This window comes from Bactrocera dorsalis, chromosome 3 (assembly GCF_023373825.1).
Source record: "Bactrocera dorsalis isolate Fly_Bdor chromosome 3, ASM2337382v1, whole genome shotgun sequence".
Classification (NCBI taxonomy): Eukaryota; Metazoa; Arthropoda; class Insecta; order Diptera; family Tephritidae; genus Bactrocera; species Bactrocera dorsalis.
Window position 1 is genome coordinate 14333467 of NC_064305.1, and position 23435 is coordinate 14356901.

A 23435-nucleotide genomic window follows, 5' to 3' on the forward strand; every position below is an offset into this window, starting at 1 on the left:
TCACATCACTTCAACTATCGATATATTTTTGGTGTGTGGTAGTGCTGTCGTGTGTGCGAAAATTGTTTTTATTTTATTTTATTTACTTTCTTGCTTTTATATTTTTGTTATAACTGTACACATCTTACATTTTTATATTTTCTATCAGATTTGGTGCGCCAGTTCCTGCATTCCAACCTCACACTCATCGATTTTACCAAAGATGTAAGCAAAAACACTTAAAATTAAAAATAAAAATAATTTTACAATAATTTATTAATTAATTATTTATTAATTACTAAGATGTGTTAACTTTAAATAAACTTGAAAATTCTAAAAATTACTTCCATTACGCTTTCTACCTCCTTACTCTGGATAGGCGATCAAAATCGAATCGGGCTTCATCGCACTCATGAGCATCTTCGCCATACTGGCGCTTGTGCCGCTCATCTCCACCTGCGCTTGGTGTTGTGGACGACGCGCCGACCAGGACGAAGCCGAATTCATACGCAACGCACCTGTCAACATACACGACGATTCGTTACAACAGGCGTTGAACTGTCGAAAGAGTGCGTCCGTGGTCACGCTCTGGATAACATTTCTGCTCTTGGCGTGAGTATGCCAAACTAGTCAAAGCTATTTCATGGAAATATTGAAAAAATATTCCAATTTGCTGTATATGTTTGGCTATCTTGCTTCTTTCACGTTTTTTGTCTTTGACTATTTCACATTTTACAACATTTTGTCCCTGCAGGTTGAGCGATTTTTGCATATTTTATGCGAACAGCCGTCTGGCTGCCAACGTTGAAATGACACCCGAAATGGTCAAATCAACTGTACACGACATGGAAGTATTCCTCAAAGACACACACCTACAAATCAAACATAAGTTGGATAATGGCTTTCATGTAGCTGTCGAAAAAGTTGTCAAAGATTTGGAAGGTCAGTATGCGTAGCCGCAGCCCCGCAGTCAAGTGTTTGTATAGTTGTTTATGTGAGCCTACAAGTATATTGTCTCATGTTCCCTTCATTTTTTTCTTAACAACCAAAGTTATAATTCATATTTTACCCAAGCCATGTTGTCGCCTCCTTACGACGCGCTGTCGTTCTATGCACTCATATTATTTATTTGTTTCTCGTCCGTTTTGCTGCTGGCGGCCATTCGTCTAACCAAACCCACTATCTGTCTGCCTGCCCAATGGACCTGCTTGTGCATAATGGACCTAACGGCATTGCTGGTTTATATGTTATTTCTACTTTGCTCTGCATGCAGACGTCGATGTCCTCCTAGGGGAGCCAATTCAAGCGGAAATTTCAGCACACACTGGCATTGAGCTGGCATATGATTCATTGGCGACCATCAGCTTGGGTAAGGTGAAATTGTTGGGAAAATTATATCGTAAATGCTTACACAAGCCATAAGTGTACCTGCAGATAGTGTTTGAAGAGAGTGAGATTTATTTTGGTGTAGTCGGTTTGCTTGTAACGAGTACTCATTGCAATGACATAGAGAAATTCTAGGTTATGTTGCTGATTGAATAACTCTTACCTAGGAAACATGATGCGTTAAAAAACAAATCAACAGGGTCATTGATGAAAAACTATTGTAACCCCATAAAAGATTTGCTATTTAATGGAGAGAATAACGTTTGTGTCAATAATTTTGAGCTTGAACTTCAATGAAAGAAATATGAAAATTTGTTATTATTCATTATTTCTTCCCGAAGTTCAATCGACAGTCAGCATAGAATAACTAGAATAGGTGAGAGCAATCAATACCGATAGTTAGAGCGAACGAGAAGTATCAACATCTTAAGGATGGAATCGAAAAATGATTCCATCTGAAGAAAAAGAGGAAAGTGCTATTCCATCAAGTTAATGAAGCATTTGAAAAACAAAGGAAAATCATAACGAAAATAAATGTGTGAATTGCACTCCCCCTTCCACATTATTCTCCAAAACTGTCCTGTTGGAGCCTTTTACTGTTCTCAAACATCAGTCCCTGCTGAAACAGCACTATCTTTTATTCAAATGCAGTCGTTTGTCGGCTATGTAATCGTCGCTGTTGATGGCTCTTCCTTTTTGAAGGTATCCAATAAAAAAATATTCCATGAACATCTCAGATGCCATAACCTTGTCAGCCAACTTTTGCGTTTTTCCAAACTTAAGAGCGGGTTCATCGCGTGCAGTCCACTCAGATGACTGTCGTCTGGACTTCAAGGTGAAATGATAAAGTCAAGTGTCACATATCGGCACAAAAACTCGTATTTAATACGCTTGCACATCTTCAAACACTAGTCCGAATCAAAAACTCGTCTTTGGTTTTAGACAAAAGTGGTATTTTCGCTGATAACAACCTTTTTTGGGTGTCTACTCCGTTCACTGCCTTCGGTGCTCACCTCACTACTTCTAAACTTAGCATACAAATCCTTGATGGTTGATTTTTTTTTTAAGTTTTTGCTTCAACTGTAATTTTCCACTTCAAAAAGCAATATTTTATCAACTCGTAAAATTTCTTTTCATTCATTTTTTCCACAATATGAGTTGAGTTGCTTCACTCAAAATGATATAATTCACAAACCCATGATAGGACCGAGCAAACCAAACCATTGGTTTTTGGAAAAGTCAAAAGAACAGCTGGTATAGGGTGATTTTTTAAGAGCTTGATAACTTTAAAAAAAAAAAAAACGCATAAAATTTGCAAAATCTCATCGGTTCTTTATTTGAAACGTTAGATTGGTTCATGACATTTACTTTTTGAAGATAATTTCATTTAAATGTTGACCGCGGCTGCGTCTTAGGTGGTCCATTCGGAAAGTCCAATTTTGGGCAACTTTTTCGAGCATTTCGGCCGGAATAGCCCGAATTTCTTCGGAAATGTTGTCTTCCAAAGCTGGAATAGTTGCTGGCTTATTTCTGTAGACTTTAGACTTGACGTAGCCCAACAAAAAATAGTCTAAAGGCGTTAAATCGCATGATCTTGGTGGCCAACTTACGGGTCCATTTCTTGAGATGAATTGTTGTCCGAAGTTTTCCCTCAAAATGGCCATAGAATCGCGAGCTGTGTGGCATGTAGCGCCATCTTGTTGAAACCACATGTCAACCAAGTTCAGTTCTTCCATTTTTGGCAACAAAAAGTTTGTTAGCATCGAACGATAGCGATCGCCATTCACCGTAACGTTGCGTCCAACAGCATCTTTGAAAAAATACGGTCCAATGATTCCACCAGCGTACAAACCACACCAAACAGTGCATTTTTCGGGATGCATGGGCAGTTCTTGAACGGCTTCTGGTTGCTCTTCACCCCAAATGCGGCAATTTTGCTTATTTACGTAGCCATTCAACCAGAAATGAGCCTCATCGCTGAACAAAACACGCGCGCGAAACACATTTCGAACCGAACACTGATTTTGGTAATAAAATTCAATGATTTGCAAGCGTTGCTCGTTAGTAAGTCTATTCATGATGAAATGTCAAAGCATACTGAGCATCTTTCTCTTTGACACCATGTCTGAAATCCCACGTGATCTGTCAAATACTAATGCATGAAAATCCTAACCTCAAAAAAATCACCCGTTACTATGAGGAGTGCCGTGTCGCAGTGGAGAGAAAAGAGACTGCCTACCTTGCAACGTAACCATCGACCACAACACTTGCGAGATGGGATAGATACCGTGAGCTGAAGAGGGATGTTAGACGTATGTATATGCAAACAAAAAAAGAGAGAGACCAAAGTGCGTGAGTACAAAAAGCTAGACAAGCTTGCCGACGGAAGAAATACTCAAAAATTCTACATAAGTATGCGGCGACTAACAGAAAGTTTCAAGGCCGGAGCATACTCTTGTACACGGGCAAAAGAGGCGTTAGAGTGACTGAGGCTGAGAGTATACAGAAATTATGGAGGGAACACTACTTCAGCCTGCTGGCAGTAAAAACATAACACCAGGAGATGGTGAACCCGATTACCCAAACGATGACGATTAAGCAGACGTTCCGATCGATTGCCGGACGAGATAATCAAATATGGCGGCGAAGAACTGATTAGGAGCATGCATCAGTTTCTTTATAGAATATGGTCGGATGAAAGTGTGCCCGACAAATTGAATTTAAGAATGCCCAATCTACAAAAAGGGATACTCCACAATCTGCGCCAACTACCGTGGGTTAAGCCTTCTCAACATCATCAAAGCTCCAGCGTACTGTGTGAAAGACTGAAAACCACCGTTAACAAACTGATTGGACTCTATTAGCGTGGCTTTAGACCTAGAAAATCTACAATCGACCAGATTTTCACCATGTGCCAAAACTTGGAAAGGAAATCGAAATCTTCCGCGAAAGGAAGGAACTGCCTCTTTGCCGCTATGTCTGAACTTGGTATCCCCGAAAAACTAATACGGTTATGTAAACTACCTATAGGTCTGGTTGTAAACAAAGACAAGAGGAAATATCTCCTGTAATCAAACAAACAGCCCTCGTTACAGTCATAACTTCGATGTTGTATTAACACAAACCACAACTTCAGCCTCGAAATCCAACGCAGAATAACTATTGCCAACAGATGCTATTCCGTACTGAGTAGTCAGTTGAGAAACAATGTCCTCTCTCAACGAAGAAAGACCAAATTCTACAAGTTCCTTATCATCCCCGACCTGCTACTCGTATATTGCAAAGGCATTAACGATGACAACATCTGATGAGTCGACGTTACGAGTTTTTGAGAGAAAGGTTCTGCGAAAGATTTATGGTTCTTTGCACATTGGAAAACGAATACCGCAGTCGATAGAATGTTGAATTAGATATAAATGAACATCGATATATGTATGTAGATCAGCGAAATAGATTATGTCGTCCGAATGGATGAAAACACTCCGTCTCTATGAATATTCCGCGCAGTACCCTACAGGGGAAGCAGAGGCAGAGGAAGACCTCCACTCAGTTTGAAAGACCAGGTGGAGAAAGGCCTGGTTACACTTGGAATATCCAATTGGCGCCAAACAGCCCAAAGGAAGAACAACTGAGCATGTTGCTCTGCTTTTCTTAAATAACTAACCGTGTGTGGTATGAGTAATCAGTTGGTAGCTTACAACACTAACGGCAGTCATGCAATTCTGTCAAATGCGAGGAAATCTGTTCCACTTGTACTATTATAAATTTACAAGCACTCGAGAGCATATTCCTATTATGTATTGGATTCTAAACTCGACATGCTTTGTAATAATAAAAAGGATACTCCCAGTACAGTAATCTGTACAGTAATATGTACTGTTATGTGTATAGAGTTGTGTATTACAAGTAACATAATCTAACAAAATATTTATTTTAAGATCTTATCTGTATTTGTTGTAATATGTTTTATTGCGCGCATTATGAAGTTAGACAAGTTATGGCTTGTTGGCGTAGAGTCCATGCCTTGACATACCGAAGCGCAATAACACACTCATACACGAGTATTTCTGCATGTACTTCACAATTGTGCTGGGCTTTATTATGACTTGCCGAAGTTGTGAAGTCACTTTTGTGCCTTTATTCATGTATTTTTTTACTAGTTTTTTTATTCATGTTTTTTTTTATTATTTTTTTTTACTAATTTTTTTAAACTTTACTTCCTCTCAACACACAGCCAACGCAGAGTTGATATATCGTGTACTAATGCTGCAGGAGACAGTGGGGCGTGCTTTGAAGATTTCGCAAGAGGCCGCAGCACGCATGGAGGAACTACAAATACAACTGTCCGTGCTGCAACGTCAATGCACCTATCGCGACCGACCGCTCTGCGATACGCTGCGCATACGAAGCTTCGAGGAGAATGGCATTATTGATGCCCTCAAGACGGTTGGTTAGCCAAATGCATGTTTTGTATGACGTAGTATGTAGTTACATATGTATGTACCTCCAATTGTAACGGTAGTTTGACAGCAGCAACAACATAGTGTGACAGTTATTTGTGCATTTGTTGTGTTGAGTTTCTTTTTCTATATTTAGAAAGGAATTTGCTTTACTTTTTCTTTCGTTTTTTTTCGGCCTCTATAGTGTCCAAACTCCAATCTTTTGCACTGAGTTTGACTAGTAGCTCCACTGGTATTTGACATTTGACAAATGAAATTTTCATTTCACGTTTGCGCTTCACACTTCTTGCAGTTTTTCTTTTCATTTGATTTTCTTTTTATCATTTTCTTTTTAAATTTTTTTAAGTTATGACAGCTTTTCTGCCGGCTTCTGCCTTTTCATCTTCTACTATGTATTTCTGCCATAATTCTATTTCATTTTTTCGGCTCTTTGCCAGCTGCAAGAGGACCAGACCATCTTTCGCATGCGTTACTTGGGCGAAATTGAATTTGGTGCGACTGTCAAGAATTTGACATCTGAGGTTGGTGTGTCACGTTCAATTTTCAGCAATTTCCCGCAACAAGTGAAACACGACACAGCATACGAGCGGAACTGTAAGTAACGAGCTATATTTTTTATCATTTTAGTATTAATTTTGTGATGGTGGAAAATATTTTTAAGGATTTTTGGAAAATTGTCTAACAAAATAAAAATATTCTGGCAAATGAACTGGATCTTCTGATAAGAGATTTCGGGAAAGAATTTTTTTTAAACCACGACGGACCCAAAGCGTGAAATTATCTGCTCACCGAAGTGTTCTCTCAATAAATTCATTGACAGATGACACCGATACTCGTATCACGAGCTTCAATTTCAGGCATTAAAAAGTAGGTTATTATGGCGATATAACGGTCGCCATTGACGGTTACAATATCACCGTCATAACTTTTATAGAAATATGGATCGATGTTTCCATCGGCCCACCATCTACACACGCATTAATTAGTGTTTATATGCATCTTCTTGAGAGTCGCTCAAAAACTCTTCCTCAGTATGTAATTTAGAGAGTCTGCACACAAGCTCAGATCTCAAAACACACTTACATTGCTCAATGGTTTCGAAGTCACTTGAGGACTCAATGGAATCTTCCTCGACCTCAACCATCTCATTTTTCGTGAATCCATACTTGACATCTGCGGTACTTTGCATCACTTGAGGACTCAATGGGATCTTCCTCGACTTCAACCATCTCATTTTCGTGAATCCATACTTGACCTCTGCAATATATTTCGTCAGCCGATTCTTTAGTTAGTAGCAGCGTAATCTGTATCGTAGCCTCTTAGTCTCTACGCCGGATTCTGCTATGGGGTTCTCGAAGACCTTAACAAATCTCCACCACTCTGTTGGCAGATTTTGCTTATAGGTTCTCATCAGATGGATTATCTGATTCGTCGGCGATGGCGTAGCTTGAATCCAAACCCTAACTCTTTTCATGGTTGGGATGTCTTTCTTGTCGATTACAAGTCTGGCTCCGTGATATACCTTATAAAGTTGGACCGATTCCTAGTCATCACATGCTATCATTTTGATCTGGCCCTGGTGCCAGCTGAGATCTGTGCATGACGTTGGCGCACCCGAATGCACCCTAATAGTACCTCCATCGTCAGGCTTGTCAACGCAGCTTGCAGTGAGATCTAAGATTTTTTCCTGTGGGATCACCCTTTTTCAACACATCAATTATAATGCGGTTCTGGGCCACATCAGTACACCAGACCAGCAGACGTCTGTCTTTATATTCTGACTTTTGGCTGACGGCTTAGCCTGACCATTTCAACTAACCCCTGTCTCTTGGCATTTTCTGCTAATGGTTCAAGCTAAAAATTGAGTAGAAACACTTTCACGGAATCAAAGGACTCCTAGAGCTGCTTTGTAAGCTTCTCACTGGTTGGCGGTTGCAGGTGCCTCCTCCTGAACAGGTAGCCAACACGAGACTTCTCCGCATTCCTTGTTTTCGTTGGGTTTGCGACTGTAAGGATAGACCTTTCTCTCGAAAACTCATAACGTTTACTCATTAGATGTCGTCATCGTCCATGCCTCTGCATCAAAATGGGGTTATCTCGTACGAGGCTGTTGTTTCTTTTCATTTGGAGTTTTTTTCCATGGTGGGTTCCAAAGCCAACGCACTACCCTGAGGATGATTTGCCTTCTCACTTTAGCACGCCCTCAAACGGCAGTTTTTTGCCTAGCCAAAGGATACTTAGTCTAAAACCGGAAATCGTAAGTTGCTTGAGCCATATGTAAAAGAATTGTCTCAGGCCGCTCCCAAGTGAGTGGCACTCATAGAACTTACCTCACTTGCGTGAACCTCCACACATGACATGACCATCCTCCTTTTTTATACCCAGTCTTATTTAAACAGGGCTTTAATGACGGAACCAGCGATAGTTAAACCAAAATTCTAAGCAAATTCAAAAACTAGACACGATGTTTCAGTGATGTTAGCTTCTCCTCACTGTCTTTCTCCACCTTCTCTTAGCCAAACATCCAATTTAACCACACTTAATTGACAGCTGCAAATGAATTTTGCGCTTAATTTACGCTGACCAGGCAGTAAACAACTGCCGAAAATGCTGATTCCATGTTGCCACACCGTAGGAATGTTTTTATGTAAGGAAGCCAGTTCATTTGCGCGCCGCCGCCTTATGCTAGCGCAAAATTTCATACGCACATGTGACGCTTACTCACAAGCTATTTCTGTTTTTTTTTTTTATTTTCCACACAGATACCCTCGAGCAGCTGGAGAGCATACGGCATCGCACGAAAGCCAACGCGCAAATGCTCACCTCCACCATAAATGCGTTGCTCGAACGCTTACAGCGCGTTTGGCCCGCACTTGAACCGAGCTACGAGGAATTGCAGAGTTGGTCCAACTCCTATTGGACAGCAGGTTGGGTGGCTGCCTTGGTTATCGGTTGGGTGCTGCTATTCGGTCTCATGTCCTACTGTTGCTTCCTATGCGAATCGAACGTGAAAGCCGGCGTTGTGCTACTGATGTCCGTACTGATTATCTGTTTGGGCAGTATTTGTATTACTATCTACGGTGTACTGACACTAGCCATAGGCGGTAATACGGAAGTCTTTCTCTGCCGTTCAATGTATGATGCGACGACGGCGACGACAAATGCTGGCGTTACCGGTACGGCTGGTAATTGGGGCAACAATCAGCTTGCGGATGTTGCCGATGCGCCCAGCTATCATTTATTGGGTAAGTTATTCGATAAACCGGGTTATGTGTACGCACACGAACCACAGACGGGCATCATTGGCGAACTACTACGGCCGGAAGGTGTGAATCGCTCCATTGTAAATGTTAGCCTCGCAACGGCGTTGAGGTATGAATAAGCAAAATGGACGTAGCATACGAATTAAACAAGTAAACATTGTTGTAAATTGAATTACTGTTGCTAGATTTTTGGTAATAATAAGCCAATGTAACCACACACCCACACACCCACACACACACACCTGTCTGGTAATTGTAGCTATACACTAATGCTATCATAAACCCCTCATCCACTCCCCTCCACACGGTAGTTGTTATGCATGCAACGTACACTTGTCGTAGCCATAGCGCACGTGGCTCCAACACAGCAATTCAAATTATTTAAGCCGGAAAATTATTGTTGCATATGCAGCAAAGCCATAAATCCAATTAGCTTGATACTGTACGTGCTTCTTTTTTATTCACCGATCTGCTGGACCGCCGCGTGCATCGAGAAAATGTCTGCGCACACTTCGCTCATTCCACTCTTAGTTTCCGAGTAGACCGACTACTTCAGCACGATGCCATTTTTCAATATTGCCACATGAACCCGTTATATTTATTGATGAACGTAGTCTACTTCTTCTCCTAAACTCGTGTTACGCTCCGTATAACGCTGCAGCGGCTTGCGTAAGCGTTATGTTAATGTCTGATTTAACATAATGAACTATAATGAGATAGAACATAGAGCATACATGGGTATCCATAATAAAATATACTGGCTTTAATACAGTATGACACATGACAGAATTTTAGTAGGAGTTAATAAATAGGTTAGGTGAGGTTAGATGGTTGATCAAAGATTGACGGTGGACCGCTTTATGTAGACCTTTGTGAAGCAGTAGGAAAGAAGAATTCCCGGGTTCGAACTTAAAAATTAGCAAATTTCCACTGCCGCCAGTTCAGTGGGATGTCTGAAGGTATACGTCCCAAAGAGTTTAAGTCTTAACCTCTCAAATGCGGAACAGTCAAGAAGAAAGTATTGAGTTATTTCCACCTCATCTTCTTCCATACAACTTTTGCATATGGCGTCTGGTAAGATTCCCAATCTTACAGCATGGACACCAATAGAGCAATGGCCTCTTCAAAGAACCACAACTAGGGAGAAGCCAGCTTTACTGAGGGCAAAAAGTTCACTAGATCTCTTGAGATCGATCTTGGGCCAAAAGGCTTTTGCGACCGCGCAAGTACCGATGGTGCCTCAGCGCTAGCCAAGCTTCCGCGAAGCCCAGTTAAATTAATAAATACTTGCGGTATGAAATTTTTCGTAATTTTAAAAGCGCTGAGAAGATATTGTCTCGCAAATAACAAAATAACTCAGCTGACAGTTAACTATTAGCTTAGTTGTCATCGACAGTATGCCCAAAAAAGTTAATTGAAAACATTGTCTATAGTAAAAGATTCCCGCAAACGTTGGATCTCAGCGAAAGCGGCTCGATGAGTAACCTACGTAGGTCCAACTTTTTTAAGGGACCTTTTCGAATTTAGATACACAGAGAGCCAGTCGACTTTGAGATCACTAAAGTCTCTTGAGGTTTCCATTAAGTTAGTGAAAGAATGTCTTGATGTCTTAATGGATCCTATTTCACTATAAACCTGCAATCCGTTCCAGGAATAGTGATGTTCCAGTGAACTGTGAAGCAGATGAATGAGCCAGAACAGACACTACCCTAAAATTAGACCCCGTAAAAGCGGGAATTTATTTGCCTCTGACTACTTACAGATATCTAATCGACAAATAGCAACCAGACAAACGTGACATGATAGAATATATATGCCAGTAGACTAGAAACGCGTTATAACGACTTTTGTAAAAGCTGTCAGGAGTTAGAAGATGAGCAGACTGTCACATATAGGAAAAGAATCGCAACTATCGGTGGAGGATTTCTTTACGATGTCGCGGAGGTTGTTTAGATAAAACTTTTCAGGCTGATGAAATTCATTGGAAGCACCGAATTGTTCAGAAAAGAGCCAATAGAGTAAGGGGACTTTAGTATCGGTGGTAACACCAAGAGTCTCCTAAAGGCATAGTTGCGTTGTGAGTGACTCTAACTATCTACCTTGTTCGGCCAAAATACCAGAAAACGGTGTATGGGGTATAAACTCATAAACTGACTGGACAATTTTTGCGATACCCACAGGTATTAGATAGATAAAAATCGCCGTTGTTCTCTAAATCACATCTCGTAATATCAGAAAACGGTGGTCCTTTCCGGTCAATTGAAGAGGATCGCCCTTATTGGTACAGATTCCTCATGTACGGTCCACTGTTTCGTTCGATTCTTGGTTTCTGTTATGTACCACAAGTTCCAGAAAGTCAAACCGTCATATACACTATCCAAGCGATCTTTGAAAACAAAAATAAAATCACCATTCGAAATTACTTTTTTCCATTTTTGATTATCTGCGTACACGGCGGCTTCCACAGTCTGTCAAAACTACCAAATTTTGGCAGCAGCTGTCTACATTTTTGGTGAAATGATACTGTCTGCAGCGGCGAAGGTCAGCCGTCGTATAATCTAAGTCTTCCTTTTAAAATATCATACACCTCAATTCGCCAAGCTGACATACTGGAATTAAACCAATTACCACATTTCATTCGAATTAACCAAAAGTTATATTGTGGGACTTTACACGACTTCACCCATCTCAGTTTCCGATGTTAGGTGGTCTACGACATTGGCGATGACTTGTATGTCAAGATATTAACCTTTGTGGAACTTTGGGGTTTTATGGATTCCTTAGCAGCATGATCTGTATCGTGGCCAGATGCTACTACAGGATCCTCGAAGACCTTAGTAAACTTCCGCATCTCCGTTGGTAGAGGCTCTTATGAAATTCATTTTCAAGTCCGGCTGCAATGGGTTAGTCGGTATCCAGACCCTATCACTTGGCATGGATGGGGTGTCTTTCTTGCCGATTACTAGCCTGGTTCCGGGGTATACCTCCTCAACTATCGCTATCGCAACCTTATAAAGTTTGACCAAGCACTCCTCATCAACGTCCTATCATTTAGATCTGGCTCTAATACCTGTCGAATCATACCAAAAGTTATAGCGGTCGAAGTAGAAAAGGAGTTTAATATCGACGCAGGTTTCTGTTGTCCTGTAAATAATATTATTTCGATTAGTCGATTTTTTCGCCTTTTCTTTTTAATACTCGATTTCTTGGCCTGTTTCTACACATATGATTTTACGAAACACGGTTATATGGACAGATTTTATTATGAAGTGTGGCAATATACTCCGATACTTCAGCGCAAAGTATGTTCTTTATGAATCTTCTGCTTTATTTAAATGGGTGGTCAGAATTTTCGTTGAAATGATTAGAAAATTAGGAACTTGGACCAATGTGCTATCATCTTTTCTCATTTTTGCTGAAAACCTGGACTTGATTTTAAGCTTAAAGCTCTATGAGCTCTGTCACGTTATAAAAGAGTCCCTTTATGCTTTGTAGAAACCCGAACCAAGCGATTTTCACCTTTACAAATAAGACATTTTTGAGAAAATTTATAGTTAAAATGTATACATATGGAGAAGTGTGCTTAAATGGAGCCAAAATATATTTCTTAGTGTGAAGTCTAGCGGTCTCGAGCTTTACTAAATAGATTTTAGAGTTAAACACTGTGATTCAAGACATAGTATTACTAAGCCTGTTCGTAGTGTTCGAAAATTTTTTAAAATTTAAGGTTAGAACAGATATTTATCTCCATTCCCTGGACTCGCTTTTGTGTAATATAAAATTATTTAACGATGTAAAAGAGCTCAATGAATCCACCCCCTTTCAGAGAGCCCAATTATTAGATTTTTTTCCATAATATATATTTTTAGAAGGTCCTACCCACCACAAGAGCACCAAGCACTATAGGAGTCCTATTTTGTTATCTCGGAAGTATACACCCCCTTTCTTTATAAATAATTAGTATTTGAACCCCAGCAAAACTCTCCACTGAAACCTTCGATTTAATAAGAACCCTCAACCCTCTAAGCCTCTGTATGTACAAATCATGTACCCTCCGTTATAATTACTCCACCTTTACAAGGCGTCAATGCTGCTACCACTTACAGAACTCACCCACTAAGAGCCCCAATAAAGTTACCCAACCCAATTTTGCACCACTGTCCGCTATATACAACCAACTATGAACCAATACATATACAATGGCGAAACAAGGCAATATTCTATCAAATTCTTTTTATCACTTATTGTCTTATCTGCGACCCTGCCGCCGCCTCGTAATGCCATACTGCATGGTTGCAATTCTCGAAATAATCTTCAAATCAACACGCCTACACAATACTCGTGCGAAAACACACACACATGCACAATAACTTACCTCGGGCAATTGCTGCTTGGCTCCAACGCCTTTTCAATGCCTGTATAACCTCAAATCACGTGTTCTCCAATGTAAACGTTCTGCTTGTGCGCCACCGCCTGTTTGTTTACATGCGTGTGTGCGGCTTCATCTCTCGTCCTTCGTCCTGCGGCGGCTTGTGTGTTTTTGTGCGGTTAATTTATTTGTGTGGTTTGCTACACTCTACCCCGCCCTTCGTGTATATGTAAACGCACGCAGAGGTTGTGAACAAAACCAAGCATCGTACAATGTCTTCCAACTGGATGCATTCGTTAATACCACACAAATTGCCGATTTAAAGCAATTCCCAAAAGTGACCACGGCTATTGATGCAATCACCGTATCCGAACGTACCATGCTCTCGCTGACGCAGACCATACAGAATATACTGGAGAATATGCTGCACACTTCATCCTTCAATCTAACCACATACCGGGTTAGCATTGGTGCACCGACGCCCGAGAAGGATTTGGCTACGTTCATCGATCAAATGCAGAGGGTAGCACTGCAGGTAAGCGTTGTTTGGGGGCCACTCGGCTGAGCCCAAATGCTATTTAAACTTTCTGTTCTATACTTACATTTTGAGAAATTCTACTAGATTTGTATTAGATTAGTGGAAGTAGTGTGATTATGTTTTATATATGTTTGAGTGAATGTGTCGAGGATGCCTCAAGCAATTTATTTTCTGGTTTTATTTGTTGTCATGTGGGTGAGAGAGAAGAGGAACAGTGAGTTTTTGGAAAATTATAGCTTCTTTATTCATGTAGGCATCGCTTATGTGGTTATAGCCGAGTTTAAAACAGCAGGCCTGTTGTTTCTTTTGGGTGGCGGATCCCAAACCTAGCGCACAACCCTGAGGAGGGATGGTTCGCTTTCTCACTTTAACTCACCTTCATACGGATGTTCTTTGGCTACTCCGAGGATACTTGGTCTAAGACCGGAAGTTTCTGTCTACTCGTACTCTACTCTACTTATTAGATCCTTCCTTGAGGTCTCCCAAAACAAACCGAGTATTTGGTAATATACCCAAGAGACCAAGCAAACAACGGCAGGAGAAAACTATTTTATCAAAAAACGTTTAGAGCCTTTGAGATCTCACAGCTGTTCTTGTATATTGTTAATAAGCTCTACTGCCTTCACTTGCAGTAGATGAAGCAGTAATTTGAAGGAGGCCGCCTTCGCATGTAGGAGGTTAATCTGGAGGAATATCATATTTCAGAATCTACTCCAGAAGCGCTAGTTCAGCGCTCACGTCGAGCTCGCCCCGAACCTCCTCAAGCAGCTGTTCGAGACTGAAGACGGAGTCGCCAATTGACGAACCGTCCCCACAACTCGCTATGTCAGAGATACCCGGGTCGTTCTCCATGGTCGTTTGACCACCTCTACCTGCCATATCTACCGCATTTGAAGCCTAAGCGCCATCAGCTTTGGTATCTGTCGGGGGTATATTGAAGACCACCCTTTCAAACCTATAGCTTTTGGCGCCTTTGGTTTTGCTGAGAGAACCGGTAGACAGGCGCAAGTCTTAGGGCGAAGCGAAAGTTCTGCCTTGTCCACAGCCTCCAACATGGCCCCCTTCCAAACCTCCCTCACTCAAGGGACTGCCTCTTAATATAGAGTCTGCCTCTTTATATAGAGACTGCTTCTTTATATAAATAGAACAGCGGATTGCTCATCGGCACAGCTAATGATCAGTTGATGCCCATGGTGCGATCCGGCATTCTCATATCTTGGGGGTAGCTCAGGGTTTCCTTTAACTACCTTTGGGGAGACTGAAGAGATATCCAAAGTCACTCTCATTCCATTTCTCGTGAAAGATGACACCATCCCCCGTTCGCTGTGTTTTTCCAAGGGAGCCTTCTTCTGCTCAGACACCTGACCTGCATACTTATCACCGCAGCATTCAACGATTTTGGCCGACAAGCGGCGATGTGCGTTCAGGTTTCTGGCTATCGCTATATTTTTTCGACCCTCTGTAGAGCCCTACATGAGTCTAGCAGAGGTTCCTTGGCCCCAGGAGCAGCACTTCCACCCAAGACAGATCTGGGTGTCGGTTTCGACATCTCTTCACTTCACTTCCTCACCTTTCCGTCAGCGTTTGTGTTATCAGCGTCCATACAAATAGGGTCCCAGAGCCGCTATCCATCCCCCGGAAAGGTAGTCGCCTTTAACGAGGCCAAGGCAAGGGTTATCTCACGACCGACTTACCGACTGCCCACAAAGCTCAACTGAGTTCGATCCGCCTACTAATAATCCGCAGGAAACAAGCAGAACTTCAACTCTTTCCGTTCGACTGGTAGTGACGACTTACTGACTGCTTAAATGCACGCAAAACTCAAGTGAGTTGAAACCATCTGCCAATAATCCGCAGGAAGCAATCGGCACTTTGACCCTTTCCGTTTTACTGTTAGTGAGACAGTAGTGACTTTCATGCAAAGCTTTCAATTACTGGCTGTACAATTCATGGTTTCTCTCTAAGTACCGCTGAAGCTAGCAGGTTCTCGTAATAATTTTATTTAGTCAGTTGGTCAGACTATTTGATAAATATCTTTGAAACACATTAAAAATGTATGGCAGTCCCGAATTTCGTCCAAAATTTTAAAGAGCTTTCGATTTTACAACCAAAATTTTTGCTACGTTCAATCCAATGGTCTCAATAGCCAACAAGGTCTTGCAATTCCTAAAATCGAACAACATCCCATTACGAGATTGATAATTTGGAAAGTGTTTGTAGATAATGGCCGTTTTTTACTTCCAAAATCAAAGTAAATATAAGATTTTTTGGACTCTTAAGTGGTTGTATTATTTTGTTTCAAATTTTTCAATCAGAAAAAACATAAATCGGCATTCCGTTAGAAAAGTAAAATCTCAGTTAAGCCGAGTCTGTTTGACAATATCGCTTTTCACTTTTTAAGACTAACACGCCATTTTCTCAGATACAAGACGTGGCCACCTCATCACGCATGACTACACTCGGCAGTCGTTCGAAGCGTTTACAGGCGTCTATACTACAACCACTTGAACAGTTACAGAATGAAATACTTTATCATTTGACGGCTTTAGAGTTGCAACGTGATCCTTGGGCCAAGCAAGTTAACCAAACACTAAATCACCTGCGCAACGTACAGGGTTACTTGGAGAAGACTGCGGCGGAGATTTGCAGCAATCAAACACGCCTCTATACGGAGAGGTCTGCAACAAACTGTTAACGCAAACACTATAACCTCACATTTTTCTCACAATTACAGATTGAAAGCTTATCTGACAAACAGCAAAGCGACAATGTCATCACAATTAGGTGACACCACTGCCAAATGTCGTCCCTTCTTCGATATCTTCGATGCGAATCGTATTTTCCTATGTCGCAATATTGTGGACTACATCAATGCTTTGTGGTTCTTTATATTTGTAACACTCTTACTCTGGTCGGTCGGTACACCGGTTGGACTTAATCTAATCACCATACAACGGCGTTTAAATCGTTTGCGTCGTGCGCAAACACGTTCTGCCGAAAGATCGGACAGCCGCAGTCGACGTAGAGAACGAACCACTAGCTCGGCTGCACGCGAACCGCGTAGTGCGAGCAGCGCCAGTCGGCCGCCACTGTATGTACACATAGTTTATGTTGCTAGCTTCGCTTTGGACATACCGAAATTATATATTGTTTATTCATAGGCGGCGCTCGGCTACCGAAGAGACGCTGGATATAGCCACTGAAGAGACACCACCGCCACCAAGACGAGAACAACGAGATGTGCGTAGTCGTGAGCGAGAGCAGAGTCGAGCGCGTGAGAGTGTAGCGACCAGCACACCGGCACGCAGCCGAACACAACAGTTAGTAGCGATTCAAAGTGCTGTGTGCTTGAAGCCTATATAACTTCTTCGTATTTTTACTCAATTTAGACGGCGTGCCGGCACAGATGCCGAAGATAACTGGGGTTCATCGAGCGCCAGTCGCGCTACATCAATGGAGCGAGAGCCCAGTCAGCCGAGAATGTACACGAGCAGCAGTAGTGCACAACAGCAACGCGGCGCCCAAGCGAGACCACAACTGTGAGCCATGATTTCGATAAATTCATCTAACGATAAGTCATAACTTTCCATCCAACCAAAATTAGACCTCACTCCGTTCAAATAATTTATTTCATTGCAAGTTCTCACATTTTTAACCACCTTTCTCTTTTTCTTCAGGCGAAAACAAGGCACCGAAGAGTTCGATTTGGAAGGCGAGGACAATTGGCAGCCAGCGCCCACAGCCAGCCGTTCTGAGTCACGCGCTGGCGTAAGACGCGAGCAGCGAGAGCAACCGGCGTACTCACACAGTAACGGACGCAATAAACCGAAACTGTAAGTCGGCGCGCTTAAATTGAGTATTCGTCAATAATTTCAAAACATTTTTCATACCAACAAAACAAAAGAAAAGCAACTTATTATTAGTTAAAATAAAGTTGACTTACTTTAATGATAACCCGTGCGACAAAGTCAACTTTACTTTCACTAATAATTGTTTGCATTCGATTATAATTACCAACCACTAACTACTTACATCCTCTCTCGCTCTCCGAACGGTTAAGACGTCGCACCGAACGTGAGAAATACGAACGCCCCTCTCGTCGCTCTATGACACCGGTTTTGCAAGCTAGTCCCGATGCACAGCCAGCCAGACCAATGCCGCGTACACCGACGCGTCTGCGCCATCGCGTGACATTGACAACACGCGCCGTCACCAATCTAATGCGTGCCGGTAATCTGCGCCATAAGAGGCTGTGAGTAGCTGTTGTTGGTAATTTTAAAAACCGCACGAAACCTCTCACAACCTGATACATACATAGTTTGATCTGCAATAGCTGAACGCACTTTTGAACCCACCCCACCTGTTTAAGTAAAGAAAAGAAACACGCATGCACTGTGTTCTACTGTCTCTCCAGTTAGTCACCTGCTCTCTAGTTGAACCTAACAAACCCCAGTGATCTCCAAAAACTTTAATTTCTATGTGTTGTGTATTTTATTAATAATATGTCTTTTTCTTTTTTCGGTTCTGCAGCCAGCGCAGTGGTACTGAAGACTTCGAGATTGAGGAAAGTGAGACATATGGTGCGCCGGCGCAGGATTCTGCCGCAGTGGCTGCGTAAGTCTGATATTTTATAGAAGACTACACCATACTTTGCAGTATTTCTCCCAAGATAGCCAGCGCTTATGCGATTATAATTGAGTTTATAACAACGCGCTAGTCGTTCTGTCTTTTCGCTTTTTGGCATCAATCGGTGATTCCAAGTGTAGCCAGGATCTTCTCCACCTGGTCTTTCTAACGGAGTGAAAGTCTTCCTTTTCTTCCGCTTTCCCTGGCGACTCCTGCATCGAAAACTTTCAGAGCTGGAGTGTTTTCATCCATTCGGACGACATGACTTAGCCAACGTAGCCGCTGTCTCTTAATTCGCCGTTACCAATTCCCAAAGAACCATACATCTTCCAAAGGACCTTTCTATCGTAACCTCATACCGTCGACTCATCAGATGTTGTCATCGTCCATGCCTCTGCACGACTTGTAGAGTTTGGTCTTTATTCGTCGAGAGAAGACTTTAATAATAATATTATTGTTGCTGTTAATACTGGTTTCAAGATAGACGAAATTACATACCTACGACTTCGAAGTTATAACTGTCAACAGTGACGTGGGAGCCTAGTCGCGAGTGAAACATTTGTTTGTTTGATGACAGGATATATTTCGTCTTGACCTCATTCACTACCAGCCCCATTTGCTTCGCTTCCTTATTCAGTCTGAAGAAAGCAAAACTAGCGGCGCGGATGTTGAGACCAATGATATCAGCTGTACACTTTTATAGAAGATTGTTCCTTCTCGATTATGCTATGCAGCTCGAATTATTTTCTCCAGCAGTAGACTACAGAAGTCGCACGATAGCGTAAGCGCCTTGTCTGAAACCTCGTTTGGTATCGAACGGCTCGGAGAAGTCCCACTCGATCCTGACGGAGCTTTTGGCATTGCTCAACATCAGTTTGCACAGCCGTATTATTTCTGCAGAGATACCAAATTCTCCGTTTTTGAATAGCTCGGACGGCAATCCATTGGCATCCGCCGCTTTGTTGTTCTTCAGAGGAATAATTTGAACTTCTTCATGTTCAAGCAGTGGACGTCCTTTCCATCGTCATCGATTGGGGAATCGGGTTCACCAGCTCCTGGTGTTATCACTGCCATTCAGCAGGTTGAAGAAGTGTTCCGTCCACAATTTCAGTATGCTCTGAGCATCAGTCACTAGATCGCCTCTGGGTATTCTACAACTGTATACTCCGGTCAGTCGCCGGCATCTTTTGGTAAAATTTTCGAGAATTACCCCTGAAGGCCAGCTTGTCAAGCTCTTCATTCCCACGCATTACGGTCTCTCTCTTTTTTTTCTGCCAATGCGTCTTGCTTCCCTCTTCTGCTCTCGGTATCTATCACATCCCGTACGTATTTTGGTCGATTGTAACGTTGCAAGGTAGACAGTCTGTTTTCTCTCCACTTCGACACGGCACTTCTCATCGTACTAGCTGTTCTTTCGACTTTTCCGAAATCCAATAATTTCGTTTGCAGCGGTACGTAACGAGCTTGAAATGCCGTCTAACAGTTTCCTTATAGTGAGTAGCTGATGAGTGCTCTCAGCGATCAGGAGTGCTAGGAGGGTAAAAAACCGTTCGGCCACCTCCAAAAAATACGAAAAGCGAATTCGGCAGAATTCAGAGCATGCGCAGAGGATGATAACAAGCTGGACCATTATTTATGCCAATGGCGAGACTTCAGCCAGATGAACCGGAACATATTTCACTCCAACTGAAGAGACATATGAAAGCTGGGATGGAAAAATATCATTTTTCTTGTTAAATCCACTGAGTTGCTGGTCACGGCTTATTTGTTTATCACTCAGAAGCACAATGGCCCTAATGGTGGCCTAAGTGCGGCCTCCTGTAGTCTGTCGTTCACGCACTTCCAATCACATCGTGTAGCTAGAACATATTCACTCCAAACTTCCACCAAAATACGATGCCTAACGTCCGAGGTCTTCTTCGAATTAACGTAAAGAAGAAGAGTTCCGGGCCAAAATATTTTTTCTGAGAAAAAGTTCGAAATATTTGAGTGAAAAAGTTATTTTTGATCTGAGTTAGGCGTACAAGGTTCATAGCTTTCAACACATGTTCGCAATAATGGAACAATGGATAAATAATCAAGTTACGCGATATCTTGACGAACGTTCAGATATAGTTATTGACTCAATACTAACATATCTTTCTAGATATATTACTATTTTTGAACACGACTGGCTGTCATGGCTTAATTTTCTCTTGTGTTACCTCCTTTAAACCAATTTTCTCTTTTCTTGCAGCGCGCGTCGAACACCGCCACGCACGGCTCCGCCACCACCACCACCGCCCGGCATGATGAACAGGTTCAGGCCACGTTATTAAAGCAAATAGAACAAAAATTAAAACTAAATTAAACTTTTCTCAACACTTATACACACATTTCTCTACAACATTCACTGCTCTACGCATGCCATCACAATGCTGCCTTTACGCCAACAACAACAAACCAAAAACCAAATAAACTAAAATTATTTTCTAACTCTCTCTCTCTTCTCTCTCTGTCTCTGTCTCTTCAACAAAAATGCACACTTCTAATGCTCTTTTCGCTCGTCTCCCTCAGGTATGGCAGCGTACGCAGTGTTCGTTGGAATGCCGAAGAAGACATGGTCTTCGAGGATGTCGATTCACCAAATCCAATATATATGAATCATCATCACATGCGTTAACGATGAGAGCCCCACTATGAAGCTGTTCTAAAAAAAATGGCAGCTTTGGTTACGTTTCATTGATCGCTACTGTATTTTCCATGATGATTTTTTTCTATACACAAACAATAATAAATTCCATTATATTTTCGAAGCACTTTTTTAATTATAAGTAAAATTATTGCATAATTAATAATAGTTGAAATTAAGAAGACATTTATTATAAAATTGCGTGCCGTATTCGCAATAAAATTAATCATAGTGGTCTCCGCATTTTAATTTAAAAAACTGTTTCTCTTTTAATAAGCTTAATAAATGGGTTGAAAGCGAAACGAAGCTTTGTACACTCGTCAAATTAAACGCGAGGCTTGTTCGTATGAAAAGTCGGAGTTAATTATAAATTAGGTTAGGAATCTTCATGATAGGAATCGCACCGACCCACAAACCACAACAAGCCGTTGTTTTTTCTGAATAAAATGGCAGCTAGCTCTTAAATCTCTTCAGACTGATCTTCATCTCAATTTTGATCTTTTACATACCCATTAAGCCAGAAATTGGCCTCACGCGGTCTTCGTGTACACTCCCAGCTACGACTGCATGCTGAACGTAGTCTCTTCGGTCGAATATTATCCAACAATGTATGCTGGGTCTCAAGATGAGTGATGGTGTTGCAAATAATACGCTCAGTAGGTCGAGTACCTCTCCTTGGATCACCCGCTAAAACTCCTATAATTAGTCTTATAAGTCGACAAAACTGCTTAAAGCCAAGATAAATTATCTTTGGCTCATATTTCCACTGGTTCAGGACTAGTTCTGATAGTATGAGCTACCAGGTGTTTAAAACGTGAATTCCCAAAAAGCGAGAAACAGAAAGAAAAAGCCAAACAGCTTCTGCAACTGGTATCCGGTAAGACTTCTCAACTTTACCGCTGAGACACCGATAGGACAACGAACAGTTCGAACTCCTACAACTCGAGAAAGACTAACCTAATCGAAAGCGAAGAACTCACCAGACCACTCTAGGCCGAAAGGGTCTGGTGACAGCGCGAAAACTAATAGCTACCGCGCAACCCTGGTAGTAGAGCGGATACAGAAAGAGCAGACTCGACCTCATTCCACTCTATTGTTAGCGACAAAGTTTGATTTCCTTGGAGGAGATTTGCACTACTTTCCAACGTTAGGTTAAGTTAGGTTTCCAGACTAATCTCCGGAATAAGATTGGAAACACACTTGTGCAGATGGAACACCGATCCTTTGTAATGCCAAAAATCTGTAGATGCAAATCAATATATCTTCAATTGAGACAGTTAATTGAGACTAAAGCCATGACATCCAAGATATTTCGACACCAGTCAAGAAGAAATTGGACAATTGAGGAGAAAGTGTTAACATTTTATATCTCACCTTCTAAAAGTCAAAACATTGACTCTTACTTCATTGGATTAGTCATGATGCACGTGGCCACTCGTGGTCAATAGTAGACAGTTAATTTTCTGAAGTCTTTCATCTTTTCGTCAAGGGCCATCACAATACGAACTCATACAACTTTCTTAAGTTTGGAGGCTTGATCACGAAAATCCACGGATGATTCTCGACTACTCTCATAATTCGCTATATACCCCTATTAAACTAGTAATTCTCTCTTACGAGTAATATAAGATGATTGGACGCTTCGAAAATGAAAAATATCATTCTCTCAGAGGAAGATTTTAGTTTCGATCAGAATGATGTTACAATGCTAAGTAACGCAAGGCTGAAGGTATCTTCACATCAGATTTTGACTCTTTCCGACAACAATTCGGTCTAAGTAACTTGAATGGACTCGGATATTTTCAGGAACTACAGCATACATGCTTATATGGATAGGTATCGAACGATGAGGCTTCTCATATTGTGGAGGTAAATATAAATTGGATAAATGATCATCATGAAGAGCTGAGTCGATTTGGCCATGTCCATCTGTCTGTCTGTATACACGCGAATTGTTCCCACACTTTTTGAGATACCGATCTGAATTTTTACACATGCTCTCCTCTGCCCAAGAAGTTGCTCATTTGTCGGACCCGTCGTCATAGGACCGCTATTGCAAAATATATATAGTAGCTGCCATTTGTACTGAACAATCAAAATCAAGTTCTAGTAGGGAAATCTTTTTCATTTCACGAGATATCTT

The 23435-nt window shown here is 41.6% G+C and overlaps 1 protein-coding gene across 2 annotated transcripts in view; it reads left to right on the plus strand.

Annotated features, from left to right (window-relative positions):
- Positions 1-21553, plus strand: part of LOC105222684 (prominin-2) — a 28957-nt gene extending 7404 nt beyond the window's left edge. Inside the window, exons 2-18 of one of the 2 annotated variants that reach the window (XM_049453913.1) lie at positions 149-204; positions 359-591; positions 734-921; positions 1253-1348; positions 5600-5811; positions 6263-6419; positions 8588-9197; positions 13701-13992; positions 16418-16671; positions 16730-17086; positions 17157-17315; positions 17385-17534; positions 17673-17828; positions 18056-18247; positions 18526-18609; positions 20858-20920; positions 21178-21553. In XM_049453913.1, coding sequence (XP_049309870.1) covers positions 149-204; positions 359-591; positions 734-921; positions 1253-1348; positions 5600-5811; positions 6263-6419; positions 8588-9197; positions 13701-13992; positions 16418-16671; positions 16730-17086; positions 17157-17315; positions 17385-17534; positions 17673-17828; positions 18056-18247; positions 18526-18609; positions 20858-20920; positions 21178-21283 — 3365 coding nt within the window. In that variant the 3' untranslated portion in view covers positions 21284-21553. The remainder of the gene's footprint in view (positions 1-148; positions 205-358; positions 592-733; positions 922-1252; positions 1349-5599; positions 5812-6262; positions 6420-8587; positions 9198-13700; positions 13993-16417; positions 16672-16729; positions 17087-17156; positions 17316-17384; positions 17535-17672; positions 17829-18055; positions 18248-18525; positions 18610-20857; positions 20921-21177) is intronic. The other variant, XM_049453914.1, reaches the window with a different exon arrangement.
- Positions 21554-23435: the final 1882 nt, after the last annotated feature.